Raw genomic sequence first — 18496 nt, forward strand, 5'->3', positions numbered from 1 at the left:
TACCATAAACTTAAAATATCGAAAAATATACAGCGCGCGAATTTTAAATGAGAACCTCCGAAAACTTTTCGGTCACAATGTAGCACATAAATAATAACTTATTTAAAGTGTTCTTTAAAAATGTTCATATACAGATTGATTACTTTATGCCAGGGCTGTCCAAAGTACAGCCCGTGGGCCACATGCGGTTGACGACATTTACAAAATTTTTTTTTGGTGTAGTAGTAAAAGTACATTATTTAATTTTTATAGTATACCAAATAAAAGAATTTAAATTGATAAATTAATAAAACTGAATTTAACATTATAACCATATTTTTATTTTTGTCGAAAACAATTATGAACGTATGTATTTATTTCTGCGGTCCTCCAATCTGTACAGTGATTTATATTGGCCAACGACAGCAACTGGTCTGGAAGCTTCCTAATTATTTAAGGCTATATCTCTGGAAGACTTACTTACTTCTCCTTGTCAGGCACAAATAAATCATCTTCATTGTCAGATAAATGCACTATATCTCGAATAGTGCACTCTTTATTGGATCCAAGATTGAAGCTGGTTTTGGTTTGTCCGTATAAACCAAGAATTTAAAATACTTCTACAAAAAGTAGTTTAGCGACTACTAAATCACAAGACTTTAATGGAGATGCACGAGATCGTTTCTGATGATTTTTATTTGTTGTTAATAAATCCACTGAAATCAATACCATTTTCATGAGTCTTCAATTCTAACTTCAATAAATATAAGCGAAGATCATTGCTTAAAATCTTCCACATTATCGATTGGCAAAAACTAAGTTCTTATTAATGATGTAGAACTTACATATTTTGTGCTACACTGGTCATATTTGAACGTTAGATTTTATAACTTGCATTATATATAATACACTTGGTGGGATTAGCATCAAATAGGACTATTTATAAATATAATAATTTTATTTTGTAAAGATCGACTTTATTATTAATAAAGGCTGTATCAATGCAATTCAATTCTTTCGGATATCACTTTTTTGTTGGAAATAAATTTCTCTTCATTGAACATCCTTTTTAAATATAGAAGCAGTAAGTAGTGACTGACTAATATGGAGGATTACTCAGTCATACAATATCTTGTGCAATCGATATTTCTTCGCCATATTATAAATTTTTTCAGTTTTCTTTGTTTTATAAGTATTGTTCTGTGCTCATCCTATAATATGAAAACCATTATATTGTCACAAAAAATTTAAATTGTTTGTCAATTTTAATGAGCTTTAGTAAGTTATGTCTAATTCGTTAATTTCGGTATAGGGTTGGATCCAGTAATTATCCAATATTTCGTTATATATTATATTAGGGGTATTCAGGCAACTGATTAGTTGCTTAGTAGTTGATTACAACAAAAATTTGCACACAAAAATGAAACTAAGCAGAGAATCAACTATTTCGGTGATTCTCAGATTAGTACAAATTTGATTAATAGTGCTGCCAGTACCAAGTGTCGTAATAATAACTTAAAATGAACTTTAATATAGAAATTTGTTAGCTGTCTCTTTCAGCTGTTTGAATTGTGTGTAAACAATTTTGCAAACACAAGTATGTTTCACTTTTGCTGTTGATGCTAGTGCTGCCAAGGCATTTACACACAACAAACTAATCAAATTACGCATTTTGGGTCGTTCAAGCAACTGATTAACATCAAAATGCTAAATTTTTTTTATATGAAGTTTTTGAATCAACTAAGCAACTAATCAGTTGCCTGAATACCCCTATTATATTGTACCTAATTATTCCTAAACAAGACTTGGAAAAATGAACACCTTGTTATTTTCAATCCAGTGTGGGAAGGCGGCACCCATTTCTAACTTTTGCACTTTTAAATATAAATGCAATATAGCATTAGCTCCATGTTCCTTGACCTATTATATCTTCTGACGAAAACAATCTACCTAATCTTTGCTTTGCTGTTGTTCAAAATAATTTCACAAAATTTTCTTGTTTGTAGCCAAAACACAATTCGAATATACAGAGCGTTTTGTGTCATCGGTTTTTTACGACCAAATTGAAAACTAATCGAAATCGATGAAGTAAAATTTCCATAACACCTTTAAATTCATGACTGGATTTGCACAGTATGTTTTTCGTCTAAAAAGCAACTGTACGTGGATGACTAAATAATAGTACATATTGTTAGAAGGTAAACAATTTCTGAAAATCATATATGTACCTATTTTCCATGATTGGAGTTACTGTTTGATTCATTTTGGGATATACAGAGAGAATGCATTATTTTTATATATTTAAAATAAATGTATAATTATTATTATATTGTTTATGACTATTGTTTGCTGTAGAATTTCTATATGTCAAAGACTGAAGCAAACTTTTTTAATAACAACTGTAATTTAAATATTTATTTGCATTGAAAATCATCCCGCATATCTAGTTATTTTTTTTCAAAAACAAGTTTTTGTCGGTTCTAAACCGCGTCTTATATCAAAATGAATAACATTAATAAAATTATATATATATATATATTTATTCATACAATATGCTTTATTAAATTATTTAAAAATATATGGCCAATTTGCTATTTATCACAGTCTAATTAAAAATTCGTTCTTAAACTCAACAATTTTTTGGGAAAGCCATTCGTTGCTAGAAACAAACCAAATTGATGCCTGTTATATCATGTTTAGTATCCTTTTTTCGAATGTTGAGTTTTCATATCAATTATTCAACACATAAAATTTTTGCAACTTATTTAATGAAAACTTCCCGCATTTCCACTAGTGCTGACGAACGAGAATTTCGCAACAATCTATGGCGAAATTCGTCTTCTATTTGAAGTAGTGTCCGGCCTCGGGTCTCTGGCAAGAAAAGGTATATAAATATTGTAGCTAAAAAGGCCATCACACCATAAACCACAAAACAATATTCATTACCAATGACATCCTTCATAGATGGATATATTTTAATACATAGAAATGCCAAAAACATACCCACAGCTACGGTTATTCCAGAAGCAGGACCACGTACTTTTTGTGGAAATAGTTCTGAGATCATAAAGAATGGCAGTGTATATAAACCGAGTGTGCTGAGCAATATAAACCCAACAATTGCTATAACAGGTAGAAATGGCACCTTGCTTAACCACTCAGACCAGCTTTGTGCAGCTAAAAGAAACATACAGTAACACATCCCTAATGCTGAAATAATGCCAGAACGTCTTCGACCCCATTTTTCTAATATTATTCCCATTGGGCAAGTAGTCAATACACGCGTAATTCCAATGAGTACAGCACATAAAAATGGATCTATTGTGACACCAGCTTCTGTAGAAATTTGAACTGCATAGACGATCACCACAAAAATACCAGTCGTCTGTTGGAAGGCAAAGAGCGTTATTAAAATTAGTAAGGGTTTATACACCTCGGGTAATTTTAATGAACGGAAAAATGATGGTTTCTTTTCTCCAACACCCAATTGTATTGAATTTTGTAAAATATTGAATTCTGCTTCAACTTCTGTATTTGTAATTAAAGCTATAAATAATCAAATTTCATTAATATATGAGCTGTTTTGAAAGCAATTTGAATTATTTACCAGACTTTTCTAATCCTCTAAAATAATTCATGGATGCCTTTGCCTCTGCAATACGTCCTTTAGAAATCAACCAACTAGGAGTTTCTGGCATTGGTATCACACAGAGTAAGGAAATAATTTGATAACCACTACATATCAAAGCAATTAATTGCCAGTCATCACGTATGAAGAATCCTAATAAATAAATTAATGTAATACCAGAGGCAACAGCAATCGATGTGCCCAATATAAGCCGACCACGTATTTTGGGCATACTTATTTCTGCTGCATATACTCCTACCGGAGCGCCAGACATACCATTCGTTATACCTGTATAACGAGATATTTAAAAGTAAAATTTTTAAATGACGTAAAATATTTATTTTTATATGTCCATAGTTACCTATAACAAGTCGCGATATCATTAACATCAAATAGGCAGTTTCAGTATTGAAATGTGTAGATAATGCCATTAGCAGCCATGCAATAATTGCGAACATATTGAGTAAGTACAATGTACGTTTTCGTCCTAATCTATCTAGTATTAGTGCGCAAAGCAACCCACCTATAGGACAGGAGAGCATGTTTAAGGAAGCTATAAATGTAAAAACATATTATTTAAATATATAATTAAGATAATAAATATGTTGTTTAAGAAAAACTTTTTTTTAGTGATTAAATATAATATATAATTTATTAATCATTGTTATAATAATTGTTCTTGTAATATACAATTAAATTGTAATGCCAACATCTCATGTTGGTGTAATCACTCGGCTTATATAAAGTATATCCTAATCAATTTAATGAGCGTTTAAAAAAATAATATAAATATATACTAATACTTTAATAAAAAAGGACATTAATATTTTTGAAATTAAAATTATAAAGGTTTTATCAGTACACTATTTATATATACCTTCTGATAAAAAAAGAACGAGAGGCCTATTTTTGAATTCCCGCGCTTATCCAATCGGTAAATTTTTTTTATTTTCACGCTGGCAACACCATTATACACATTCTGTCAAAGTTTAACGCATATCGTACGATTAGTTTTTGTTTGGCGTCATACAAAGAAGTCGAAAAATTTTCATGTGGCGATTTTTACAATGGATCAAAAATTAGAACAACGTGCGTGCATCAAATTATGTGTTGCAAATAGGTTCAAGTGTGCCGAAACTGTTAAAAAATGTTAATAAGGGCCTTTGGTGATTTGTGTGTGTCGCAACCACGAGTATATGAATGGTTTAAAAGGTTCAAAGACGGTCGTACAAGCTTGGACCATGATGAGATCTCTGGCCGCCCAACAACTTCTGTTACTGAATAAAACATTGAATCGGCGGAGCAGATCGTGTTAGAAAATCGTTGTGAACCGATTAGAGAGATTGCAGTGTTGTTGGGCATCTCATATGGATCGGCCGAACACATTTTAACTGATGTTTTGGATTTGAAACGCGTCGCATCTCAACTGGTGGGAAAAAAGCTGAATTTCATTCTAAAAAAGCCGCAGTTTTTGGCCAAAAACTCCACTAATATCATCAACCAAGCACCGTACTCTCCAGATATGGCCCCGTGTAACTTTTTCCTCTTCCGCCGACTCAAATTGCCATTGCGAGGAACTCGTTTTGAGACCATAAGGTAAGGTAAAAATCGCCACACGAAACTTTTTCGACTTCTTTGTATAGACGCCAAACAGAAACTAATCATACGATATGCATTAAATTTTGACAGAATGTGTATAATAGTGTTGCCAGCGTGAAAATAAAAAAAATGTGTCGATTGGATAAGCGCGGGAATTCAAAAAATTAAAATTCTCGTTCTTTTTTGATCACAAGGTACATTTATAGCATTTATTGTCAATTGCGTCACTTATTTAATATTACGAAAAATATTATAGATATCTTTAAATTTTAATAAAATTTTTAAAGCATACAATTTATTAATTTTATAAAATAAAAAAAGATATTTTTTAATCATATAAGCAATTTGATGAAATCTTATAATATTTAATTAAATTTTCGCAATATTTTTTGAGATATACTTATTTTTATGACTTACCAAACCACGAAGATTGCGATAGAGTTAAATGAATGCTTTCATTGGGATCTGTAAGTTGTCTTAATGTAACTGTAGGTAAACCGAGAGCCATACCACCCGAAAGTATACCGACATTACCGAGTATAACCATGATTTCTTGACGTCTTACCGCACAGTTCTGCTCACCCAATGGTTTTCTATCAAATGATCCATTAAGACCAGAGACAATTTGAGGTTGTCTATTACTTCGCAAAGGTTGAAACTCATTCGGTTCATTATTAGTTCTTGAATTCATTGTTCGTTATTTTGCTCAACTATAAAATTGAAATTAAATTGTTAAAATTTATTAATTAAATTACAAATCAAAATGAAGTTTTTAAAATTTGTTAAAGTTTATATTTATAATAATTCAATTTTTATACATATTGATTTATATTGCTTACAAAAATAACTTAACGGTGATAATAGATACTTTGTTGTTTGAAGAGAATAAATAACTATTTTACTACTTCCTAATAAACCTTTGTCACACAATCTGATTATACAATTGATGATGATATTACGTTTCATGATGGTCAACCATAGATTTAATAAACAATTATTTAGAATACAGGGTTACTCTCAAAATTTTTATTTTTAATTTTTCAAATTAATTTAAATTTTACTAATAAAATTTCTTGGAACTATCGGTAATTTTATAAAAACTTGAAAATAATATTAGTTTTTGATTTTGTATGTATTATATTGTTAATAAAAAAAAAATATTAATTTTTTTTTTGAAGAAAGGTTTATCAAATAATATATTTTACTAGAAAAATTTTTTACATTTGAGATTGTTGCTAAACCAGAGATTCGGAAGACACTTTGATATCACGCTGTATTTATAATGAAAATTACAAAATACCAGATGTAAGCAGTTATTGAATTTATAAATAAGAATAAATTTTTTTTATATGTATTTAACATCTTCTCATACCAGTTAGGTGTTATCTACAGCATTTTAGTATGAGATGATTCATCGTATATGTAATAAGTTACAAAATTAGAGAGATAATATTACTTGAACGATCTATGACAGTATGTATATATAACCCCATATATCTTTAATATCAGTCACTTTTAGTTACATATGCCATACTTATGTTTAAATTTAATTTTTAAGAACTGAAAAGTCGACAAGTTTATCTCTGGCTATAAATTATTGTATTATCTTTGTGGAAATAAGCAACGTACAAATCTATCATTTTCATTTTTTGGTTTTATTTCTTCGGTGCAGTTGGGAACTAATATTATAACTATTATAACTACTCACAGCTAACATTAAAGTTTTGTAAAAGGTCCCGTAATATGTATCCGTCTATTAATAAAGAATATAGCCAACAGATTTTCATAAAAATAATATGGATAAATTGGAATTGCCCTATTAAATAGTTACAGGAAGTCCTTTAGGGTGTATCAAGAAATCACATCATCAAAAATAACTAAAAGAGTTTTAAAAACTAGATTTTAATAAGATATTTTTTTAAATTCACTTCTATATTCCTATATTCTTGTATATTTTTATTATAAAATAGATGTAATATATTACTCAAAGATCATATTTAAAAAAAATTATATTAAACTATTTTGTTAACTGATTTCAAATTAAACGTTTCAAAATTGGTGATTTTTAACATTATAGGTTTATAAAAAAAAAGCATTCTTAATCAAAAGTATTGTTTAATAATTTATATGGTTAATTATAAGATTAACATTATAAGATCATTATCACATCATTATAAGAATAGATCGACTCTTTCATTTCAATATGGTTGTTCTCATCTAAACAAATAGAGAATCACCTCTCAAATGTGACGAATATCCAATATACATATCTAATGTAGAATTAGAAATAAGCGGGGTTCTAGCTCCCAACGGAGCAGAGCACTGCGACCAGATTGATCTTTTGTGCTGCAACTGGCCCTAACCGAACAGAAGACATTCCGCTTTTCGAATGAAAGCCAGAATGTCTTCCGTGGAGGACCTCCTAATGTCAGAAGGAGATGTCTAATGTAATGAACGACAAAATTCTGTCATTGACGATTTTATATATCGAATGCACAATACATTATATGCAGTAGTTGGAAAGAATAGTTTTGTGTAAGACTTGATTTATATGACATGTATTAATTCGACAAACTTATTGATTAATGCTTACATTTTTTTAACAGATTGCTATGAAAAGGTATATATATACCCACAAACTAACGTACAGTCATTTAAGTTCATCGCTAATATTGTATCTGGTAAATCAAGTTTATCTGTAATTTTTCTTTCATCACATAAAAAATAAGAATTATCGTATTTTTAATTTTGAGTACATTTTATTTTAAATTATTTATTACAACTTGAAAGATTTATTTCATTTGAAATTTTATATTGCATCCAAATTATTTTTTTGCTAAGCCTACAATTGTTTAAAAAAGGATAATAATCAAGCTTATACGGTAAGGCTTCAAGCATAATTATTATTATTTCAATTTTAAAAAATTTTTTAACAGTAACCTGAAATAAGTTCCTATTTTCAATCAAAACCCACAAACGAAATATGGTGGACTTTGTTAAAGATTTGTTTTTGTTTGTTACTTTTAGTTGAAACTAAGATAACTTTTTTTGATTAATATGTTTAACATATATTATTAAAATTTATATAAATTATTTAAAAATTTGATAAGAACACGATACTAATTTTTATTATTTTAACACTTTATGCTTTGGACCAGAAGGGAATAAAATTAAATTTTTATTTTTTTTTTTAATTATTATTTATTTATCAAATTTTTTTTATAATTTTTTTAAATTGTGATATATTTAGAATCTGTTAAATGTGCGTTTTGGTTTATTATTTTCTAAAATTATTAATATTATACATAATTCGCAAGTAATGTGTTAAAAGTGTGACTAAAGTTGTTGATTAAAAAATTAAATAAAATTGATTTCTGTGAAAAAGCAATTGCTATTGCTATTATAATAACAATAATATGTTATTTGCTGTACGGTTCACACTATTAATGACTTTATATGCATATTCAACTAATTATTAATAAAGCACAAAAAAAATTTATTTTATTTAATTATGTTTTTATATGACTTTTCCTTTTTTTTAATAATGAAATTTAATTTAAAATTATTATGAAAATCTTATGAAATTAAAATTGAAGTGTACACAGTTTTGTATAAGAATTCTATTTTTTATACTATAAATATATTTTTATTAATATTATAGAATCTTAAACTTTGTCATTCACACGATATCACAACCCATATCACAACCAAAGTACAACAACAATCATTGAAAGAAAATTTCAAAAGTTTTTAAAATGTCGTACTTTTGCATTTAAATAAATTTAGTTATAAAGAAAAAATTGCTTGAAAACCAACCGTTTAGAACGAATCGCAAAATCCAACTAAAACTATTTTTTATATATGCACGAATTACAAACAATAATAGATAGATTAAACAAAACAATCGTTTAAGCGTCAATGTCTTCAGTTGTTGCACGATCGGTACTTGAAGAACGATAAACGCACGCTTTCAGCAAAATACTAACTGCATGAACTTGTTTAACATATGGAAATCCTTTTGAAGATACTTTTCTTATCACTATCACATACATTCAGTAAGGAAAAGAAAAATACAAGAGCACTTAACGATATAAGTAATTCCCTCTCTTGAAGTTTAAATGTTTTGAATTTTGATAACAGTCTATGCATTTAATTTTTTATTATATTTGTTTGTTTATACATGCTTCTGTACTTATATTATTTTTAACTAATTAATCATTTATTTAGTTAAAATTGTGTCATACTGTTAGGTATCTTCAACCTTCGAAACAAATGTGCTTGTGTCTGTCTATTAAATAACACATGTAATATTTTAATCAAAGTTTATATATAAGATCTTAAAATAAATATAAGTATTGAGTACACTCATGTATTTTACAGAGAAGCAAGAAATGCGTTTCGTTATAATTATTTACAGTAAGTTAGATATTTTAAAATAGTAGTTTGCCTATAACTTTCTTTTATAATTGTTATATCGTAATATTGATAGGATGATTGCTTCACAGTTCGTACGAACTGATTGGTTGTGTGAATTTACAGCACAATTAAGTCCAGTGTGTGTGCTTTGAAACTACTAAAGTTCGTTAAGTTTCCACTAGCTATTTCTGATATTTGAAGAGCGGTTCTTCTAACGTAGGTGGTCTCTGCCTGTAGAGACCAAGACATGTACAGAGGAAGTAAAGAATAGTTTAATTTTCCTTCGACTGGTCGCAGCTGTAATAAATAGCATTGTGAGGGATTTCCATTTTAGCATCCTGATATCCAACAGATTAGAAGCCAGTAATTAAAGCAATCAGTCAGTCTGAAGGGATGTCCTTCTACGAGTATTTCTATTGATCATTGAGAATTGTAATATACTGATACATATAGTATGTTATAATACTAATTCTTCGCAAATACCATCTGTGAAAGATTTTTGTTTGAGGTAACAGTATTATTTTAATTAAGGTTATACTTAATCTTATACAATTAAATACTTTTATAAATCTTTCTGATTGTTTGCAAATATTTTTTATATATGCATATACGTATTAGGGTCACCTAAGATAAACGGTTTTGAAAAAATTTGTCTATATTTTGGTTGCTATTATTTAAATATTAAGAAAAAAACTATGCCACATAAAGTTATTGATAAACCCAATGATATAAAGGACGCTCATAGAGTCTAAAATTTAGAAAAATATCTTTTTTCCCACTGTTTTTAAATTTTTGCGTTTATCTATTTTCAACTTTAATAATTGAAGTTATACTTATCTTTGTAACTTTTAAAACCACATAAATATCAGTGATATCGGTAAAATTTAAAAAAATGTGTCATCCAAATCACACTAGTACTTGCAATACTATGAGACCTTTCCAAGGAATATAAATGTAGGAAGAAGTATTTGCGAAGTTCTCTATAAAAATTTCCCTAATTTGAGCAGAAATAATTTGTATTTATAAATATCTATAATACATTATTTGGAAATAATTGAATATTTATGTAGTTATATATTCCAAAAAATAGTTGCCAAGAATCTTTAAGCGATCTTGGATGCATGTCAATGACTGCATAATCACAAGCACCGGATTACAATATCAATTTTTATAGATATAGATTATAGATCTTTTAAAGTGATGGTACTAGTAATATAATACTAGTAATATAATATTAGTATTTTTGCTAGTATTCGAACAATTTTAGTTGATGATAAATAATATTAAAACATATATTCATTAATAATGACCAACCTATTGAATACAATTATATGTACGATATTACATGTAAATTAGACCATGTCTCTTATAATAACTTAAAAAAAGATTTTTTATTGAGTTTTGCTTCTACATTACATTTTACTTTTATTATACTAATCGAATATGCATGTCAAATCTATCACTCTTTGTCATGTAATGCAATAAATAAATCAGTGAATTTGTTGTACTAATACAATTTATTGTAATGATTTATAATAATAAATCACATCGGAATAGACGTAATTTTATTTGAACTTGTAAAGCAATATCAATACAGTATATGCGGTTTTAATAATTAAAATGAAACATTCATATTCGTGTCTTCAAATACCTTTGGTGCTTTGGTGGTCAGATTTAAATTAATAATTAAAATTATTTGATACTTTAAAAACTTAACGATATTATAATATATTACCTTTTAGATCAGAATTTCCCAACTTCCGCTCATCATAAGTACCACTGGTCCGTAGTACAATAGTTTTTGTATTTAACGTAATTATTTTTGGAGTATATATAGTCCTTAGAAAACACATTGAATACTTTTCTGGACGGAGAACAATTATAGTTAAGGAACCCTCCTTCAAATTACACGGAAATCAATTTGTTGGGAGATGTCTTGAACTAAAAAATAGTCCGGAACAATATCAGCTTTTAAAATAAAGAACTTTTATTGATTCTATACTTTATACGTGGAGTACAAAATGTTGCAGTTAAATTGCGACTGAATTCTCTTTACAAAATATTCATGAAATTTAAATAATCCTTTTGAATAAGAATATATATAAAAAGAAATAAAGTATCCACGTATCAAAAAAAAATCAAAAAACTACCTAGAATCTTATAGTATATACGTACTTATACCATTGGTCTGTATCAGGTGAATTTTACCCAAAGAAAAATAATGAGTTATTATTTTATTTGTTTCAATTAGAATATGGAATGAAATAGTCTATTAATACTAACTTATTAAACACTTACAGTCATTATTGTCATTGTTTAGAATATTATTTCTTGTTATAAAAATAATGTTATAAGAAAAATTAAGCCAATGAAGTGCATTTCAGGCTACACAATTACTATATTTACTACCACCAATAAATTATTAACCTGAATCTGAAAAGTAAATACGAGTACTATAAATTTGTTTAAAAGTAATATTATAGGAACATATGGTAGTAATTGATTACCATATATTTTTTCGAACTTATTAGGAACTACATTTTTAACTGTCTTGAAATTGAACAAATCAATTTTACCTAATTTGTATGGAAAAGAATTTATTTGAATAAAACATTTCTTTCGGATGTAAAAATTTTCACACTAATACCATTCTTTCCTATTCGATGTAGATATGTTATAGCGTACAACATAAAATTCTTAATTACTAATAGATATACAAAATATTAGCTAGTAAAGACTAAAGATAATTTTTGATCACGTAACAAATCTATTGTTAGCAAATGTACTGTACTAACTGATATCTTTAATTTAATATTACATATATAGATAAAATAAAGTAATAGTAATTAAGGTAATGTATTGACAACCTGGTATTATAAAAGAAGAATTGGCAAGAAAATTTTCCAACATTTCAAAAGTCATAAACTAATTATTACATTTAAGTTTCAATGTATTTTTCTATTAAATTCTGATTCCAAACATTGGCTTTAATTAACTGATTTCTGTTCAAAATTAAAAATTAGGAAACCTGCCTCAATAATTTAAAAAATAAAATTTAATAACTAAAAAAATATGATGTATTATTTTTAGAAACAAAACTAAATATCTTCCTTTAATTAAGGTATTATGGGTGATTTCACATATAATAGAAGATTCCATAAACAAAATATATGATTTAAAAATCGAATAATCTTTTCAGCCATGAGAATCACTATTTATATTTTGATTTTGAACACTGATTGTTCTCAGGTGTCATCTGACACTTACATACGAAAATTTGACATCATTAAACATGTTTTATTACGACTTTCGACGCGGATTATCAAGAAAAGAGTGTAACGATCAACTTACTTCCACTTACTTTTGACTTTAATCGTGGCTCTAGTTCGTTAACTAACGACATTCCTGAAAAATCAGTTATTGTACTTGGAAACAAACATGCTGTGTGACAATCTTGAACTAATTCTATTATCGTCATGCGACATGCTGTGAGATTGACGTTCAGGTCAATCTCACACCCTAGGCATTAGTTCCACTAGCATATATAAAATCTCGTATTTCGCAAAATATAATTATAATTCATTCGCAGTCCGATAGTTTTATTTAAATTGTGAAGCATAAATCTTTTAAACTTAACCACATTAAAAAAGCACATTGTACATATATATATTTATTTATTTATATTAATATAAAGACATTTTTAACAGCATTTATCATTTATATTTGCAACTAAAAGTATTAAAGCGATTTTTTTATATTTATCACAGTCTTATAAACATATTTTCCAAAATTTACTAAGTAAAACTAAATTTTTTAACTAAGTAATTACTAATAAGTAGCTCTTATATCTAATTAATCCTAATCAATATCTATTTTTGGAATGTTGAGTTTTCATATTAAGTATTCGATATATAATTACTTATTAACTTATTTAATAAAAACTTCCCGCATTTCTACTGGCGCTGATGAACGCGAATTTCGTATCGATCTATGGCGAAATTCTTCTTCAATTCGAAGTAGTGTTCGTCCTCGAGTTTCTGGCAAGAAGAGATATATAAATATAGTAGCTAAAAAGGCCATCACACCATAAACCACAAAACAATATTCATTGCCAATCGCTTCCTTCATAGATGGATAAGTTTTGATACAGACAAATGACAAAAACATACCCACAGCTACGGTGATGCCAGATGCAGGACCACGTACTTTTTGTGGAAATAGTTCTGAGATCATGAAGAATGGCAATGTATATAAACCGAGTGTGCTGAGCAATATAAACCCAACAATTGCTATGACAGGCAGAAATGGTACCTTATTTAACCACTCACACCAACTTTGGGCAGCTAAGAGAAACATACAGCAACACATCCCTATTGCTGATATAATACCAGAACGTCTTCGACCCCATTTTTCTAATATTATTCCCATTGGGCAAGTTGTCAATACACGCGTAACTCCAATGAGCACAGCACATAAAAATGGATCTATTGTGACACCAGCTTCTGTTGAAATTTGAACTGCATAGACGATCACTACAAAAATTCCAGTCGTCTGTTGGAAGGCAAAGAGTGTTATTAGAATTAGTAAGGGTTTATACACCTCGGGTAATTTTAATGAACGGAAAAACGATGGTTTCTTTTCTCCAACTCCCAATTGTATTGATTTTTGTAAAATATTGAATTCTGCTTCAATTTCTGAATTTGTGATTAAAGCTACAAATAAATATTTTATTGTTATTAAAATTCCTTTATGGAAAGCTAAATTTACATACCAGACTTTTCCAATCCTCTAAAATAATTCATGGATGCTTTTGCCTCTGCAATACGTCCTTTAGAAATTAACCAACTAGGGCTTTCTGGCATTGGTATAACACAGAGTAAAGAAACAATTTGATAACCACTACATATCAAAGCAATTAATTGCCAGTCATCACGTATGAAGAATCCTAATAAATAAATTAATGTAATACCAGAGGCCACAGCAATCGATGTGCCCAATATAAGCCGACCACGTATTCTGGGCGTACTTATTTCTGCTGCATATACTCCTACCGGAGCACTCGACATACCACTTGACAATCCTTTAGTTAAAATCTGTTTTTATTAAAGTTTTCAATTTAATTTCATATATGTACAATTACCTATAACAAAACGTGACATCATTAACATCAAATAGGCAGTTTCAGTACTGAATTGTATGGATAACGCCATAAGCATCCATGAAGTAATAGCCAATACATTGAGTGAGTATAAAGTACGCTTTCGTCCTAATCTATCTAGCAGCAGTGCGCACAGCAGCCCACCAATAGGACTTGAGAGCATGTTTAAAGAAGCTAAAAATGAAAACAAATTTAAAACAAATTCAGTAAAAGAGACATGAAAATGCTAAATTAATAAAGAGATTATTTTTATTATAAATATATTTATTTAATATTTTTTGTACATCTTAATGATAAATAATGCTCAGCATAGTTAAGTATTAAATAGATTGTACAAAAATAGATGCGTATTTCCATAAGTATTATTATAATTATTATTTTCTTAATTTGCGCAACGGCTTTCAATGACTATTAATAGTTAGACATATTACCTAGTTTCTTAAATGTTATAATAAATGATTTCTGTTATATATTTATATTTGAATCAAAAAAGTATGCTTTAAAATTTTTATAACCAAAATTTTATATACTTTGGAAAGATGCTTTTGAACTTCTAGTAGATACTGTCATCCATTTAATGCTACAAAGTGTTTTGTTATATATTAATTATTAGTTTTGGTTACTATTGTTAAAATATTCTTTTAACTATTTCAAGTAAGAAATTTCTTAATTAATTAATTGTTAATTATTTTAAAAACTCACCAAACCAGGTAGCTTGTGATGCTGTTAAATGAATGGCTTCATTGGGATCCGTAATTTGTTTTAGTGTAACTGTAGGTAAACCTAAACCCATTCCAGTTGCAAGTAGGCCAACATTTCCGAGGATCACCATAATTGCTTGACGTCTTATTGCACATTTTTGCTCACCTAACGGCTTTCTACTTAACGGCTTATGCAGGCCAGCAACAATCTGAGGTTGTCCATTAGTTCGCAAAGATTGAAACTCATGCAGTTCATTGTTAAGTTTTTCATTCATTTTTTGGTTTTTTATTGTACTATAAAATAAAAATATCAATATATAATAATTATTAATACCATTCTTTAAAAATGAATAAATAATATTTAATTGTCAATTATAATTTATCGATTAACATTAACTAAATTATAATGACACCACACTTATATAATTGGCTTTTTAAAGTAATTACAAAAAATTACAGAGTGAATCCCAGAATTTAGTTTTTATTTATATATATATATTCATAGTTTATTTTTAACATTAATAAAACGAATTTTAATTACAACTTTAAATGGTTGGTATTTATAAGGTCAATAGTTTAAAACGAATTAACATATGTTTTTATCCACTGGATCATGGTAAACAGATGTTACATCCTAAGAAGCAAAATAAAAAAAAAACTCCAAAAAATTTGACACAATTTTATTTAATTATCTACAAAATTCTAAAAGTAGTGTTCAAAATGAGAGGCGTAAAAAAATGCATTCGTCGTGTCATACTGATCCGGATTGTGTACATATGTGTGGTTTAACATTTTCCAATACGATCTTCTTTGGTCAATATATCACCTACTTATAATTGTGTATAGTGCCTAACAAATAATTACTTAATTCACTAAATATGTGTTTAAAATTTCCATTGTCTTATTTTCTGTTTAGAAAACTAATTGAACCTTTAAAGAATTGTCAAATAATCAATTAATTAATGGCAAACTGATATATTATAGATTATATATAAAAGCAAACAATTAAAATGGCGTGAATTCGTTAAAAAAATAAATTAGAAGCCACATGGGTTAATGACATCACTGATTATTAAAGTAATTTGAAAATTTACTGCAATAAAACCATAACACCATAAGTGGTATGGTTATGGACTGCTAAAGTCTCAAAATGTCGATAATTGCTGGAAAATGGCAAAGACAATATGCTACTATATACAACAATAGAAACTATTAAAAAAAAATACAATATCAAGCACTGACCACTACGAATTTGTTTGGTTCAATAGATCTGCATAGATACCTTATGGTGATCAGCCCTACTTTCTAATATGTTAGCCTATGAGCCAATCCATTTGACATCTAATAATGTTAAAGATGTTAAATATTTTCATTTGCTTGACAAACCAAAAGAAAATTCGGTTGTATCAAAGATAGACACTAAAGACTTTATTTATTGCAAATATTCTTGCTGATATCTGCACGCAATAAATTCAAAACAAAAGCAAAAAAAATGCAGAGACGAGGAATTATAACTCTGACTTTAAGATATAGACTTCCAGTCGTTTTGGAAAAAACCTTGTACAGATAAATACTCACAGTAGTTTTATTCTCTTTCTGGTCATGTTAATTAATGCGTGCCCATCCAACCAATCTTTATTTACCACGGAAAAGATACTGAATTTAAAGTACACTCCCCACATCAATAGCAAAATACAATGTAGTAATGACAAAATAGGGCCTAAAAGTTATATAAAGTGTCCATGTGTCCATCCGGTATATAAATTAACAAACATTATATAAAATAAAAATATTTTAAAAAAGCAAACAAATTTAAACTCAACAAGTCTCATTAGTATTTGATTTCGAATTCAGCCTGACAGCTATAAAATTAATCTGTGCATTCATTTGTAATAAATTATAGGCTATGACAGCTTTTTCCAATTGTGTGAGATACTTGGATTACGTTAAAACCATTATACTCGTATAGTACTGTTTATACAGTGCTTATAATATATTAAGAACTAAAATTATATTATTAAAAAATTTTAAGTATTTTTAATAATATATTAAAGTTACATACTCATTCAATGATGAATAGTATCTATGGATTATGCTTCTCATTATGAATCATTATATTTAATTCGTTTAATAAATATATTTCCTAGGTATGTATATAATTTTCAAAAAATTACAACTATGATGAATACAATTGAAATTTTATTCTATAATCATTAATTTATTGTATCATAAGCAATTAATTTAAAATCAATCAATTTAAATTTAAGTCAATGGGAATGCGGTAACAACGCTCATGAAGATGAATTCGATCATTCGCACAACAATGAAATTTAATTGTTTTTAACAGATAAAAGCTACAAAAAAAATAATAAAAAAATTAAAAAATATACGTATGTGTAATAAAATTGTCATTAAATATGCACTATTAAAAAGTATTTAAATAAAGTAAAAAAAACCATTCAAACGCATAAAGATTGAAGTGTATATTTAACAGTTGATGACATTTAAGTGCTTGAAAATGAGTATTTGAAATCGAAATGATAGAAGCATTTTTGAAAACATATCAGGAACTAAATATACTAGCAAAACATGCAATAGTGCTTTCATTATAAACTAAGTAAACTTCATAAATTTTTTTTCAAATGAAATGAAAATGAAATGTTCATATATATAATAAGGTAGAATATTATATACATTAAGACCGAAAAGTTTTCGGAAATTCTCATTTAAAATTCGCGCGCTGTATATTTTTCGATATTTTAAGTTTATGTAGTTTGGCAGCAATTAAGGACAATTACTATGCCAAAAATGAGCGCGATCTGTCAGACAGTTCGTTTACGGCAGCTGTTGAAACCAGTTCCCCTCAGTAGTGCGTTGCGAAAAAAACAATGGAAAAAAATATTGAACAAAGAGTTTGCATCAAATTTTGTGTTTCGAACGAAATTTCGTGTGCAGAATCGTTGCGAATGCTACAAAAGGCTTATGGGGAATCAGTTTTATCGAAAACTCAAGTTA

The 18496-nt window shown here is 28.0% G+C and overlaps 2 protein-coding genes across 3 annotated transcripts in view; both read right to left on the reverse strand.

Annotated features, from left to right (window-relative positions):
* Positions 1–2538: 2538 nt before the first annotated feature.
* Positions 2539–9118, reverse strand: LOC119685034 (facilitated trehalose transporter Tret1-like). 2 transcript variants are annotated; one of them, XM_038099220.1, is made up of 6 exons: positions 9023–9118; positions 5624–5916; positions 3969–4160; positions 3587–3895; positions 2926–3525; positions 2539–2850 (listed from the first exon to the last, which is right to left on the reverse strand). In XM_038099220.1, the coding sequence occupies exons 2-6, from the start codon at positions 5895–5897 to the stop codon at positions 2741–2743; spliced, it is 1485 nt and encodes a 494-aa protein (XP_037955148.1). In that variant the 5' UTR covers positions 5898–5916; positions 9023–9118; the 3' UTR covers positions 2539–2740. The 2 variants fall into 2 exon arrangements, with proteins under 2 accessions (XP_037955148.1, XP_037955146.1); XM_038099218.1 differs by having other exon boundaries at positions 2539–3525.
* Positions 9119–13378: 4260 nt separating this feature from the next.
* LOC119685256 (facilitated trehalose transporter Tret1-2 homolog) overlaps positions 13379–18496 on the reverse strand; it is a gene marked incomplete in the record, with an annotated part of 12560 nt that continues 7442 nt past the window's right edge. Inside the window, 4 exon segments of the mRNA XM_038099497.1 lie at positions 13379–14334; positions 14394–14702; positions 14763–14954; positions 15483–15770. Coding sequence (XP_037955425.1) covers positions 13550–14334; positions 14394–14702; positions 14763–14954; positions 15483–15756 — 1560 coding nt within the window.

Source organism: Teleopsis dalmanni, chromosome 2, assembly GCF_002237135.1.
Source record: "Teleopsis dalmanni isolate 2A chromosome 2, ASM223713v2, whole genome shotgun sequence".
In the NCBI taxonomy this organism is placed as follows: Eukaryota; Metazoa; Arthropoda; class Insecta; order Diptera; family Diopsidae; genus Teleopsis; species Teleopsis dalmanni.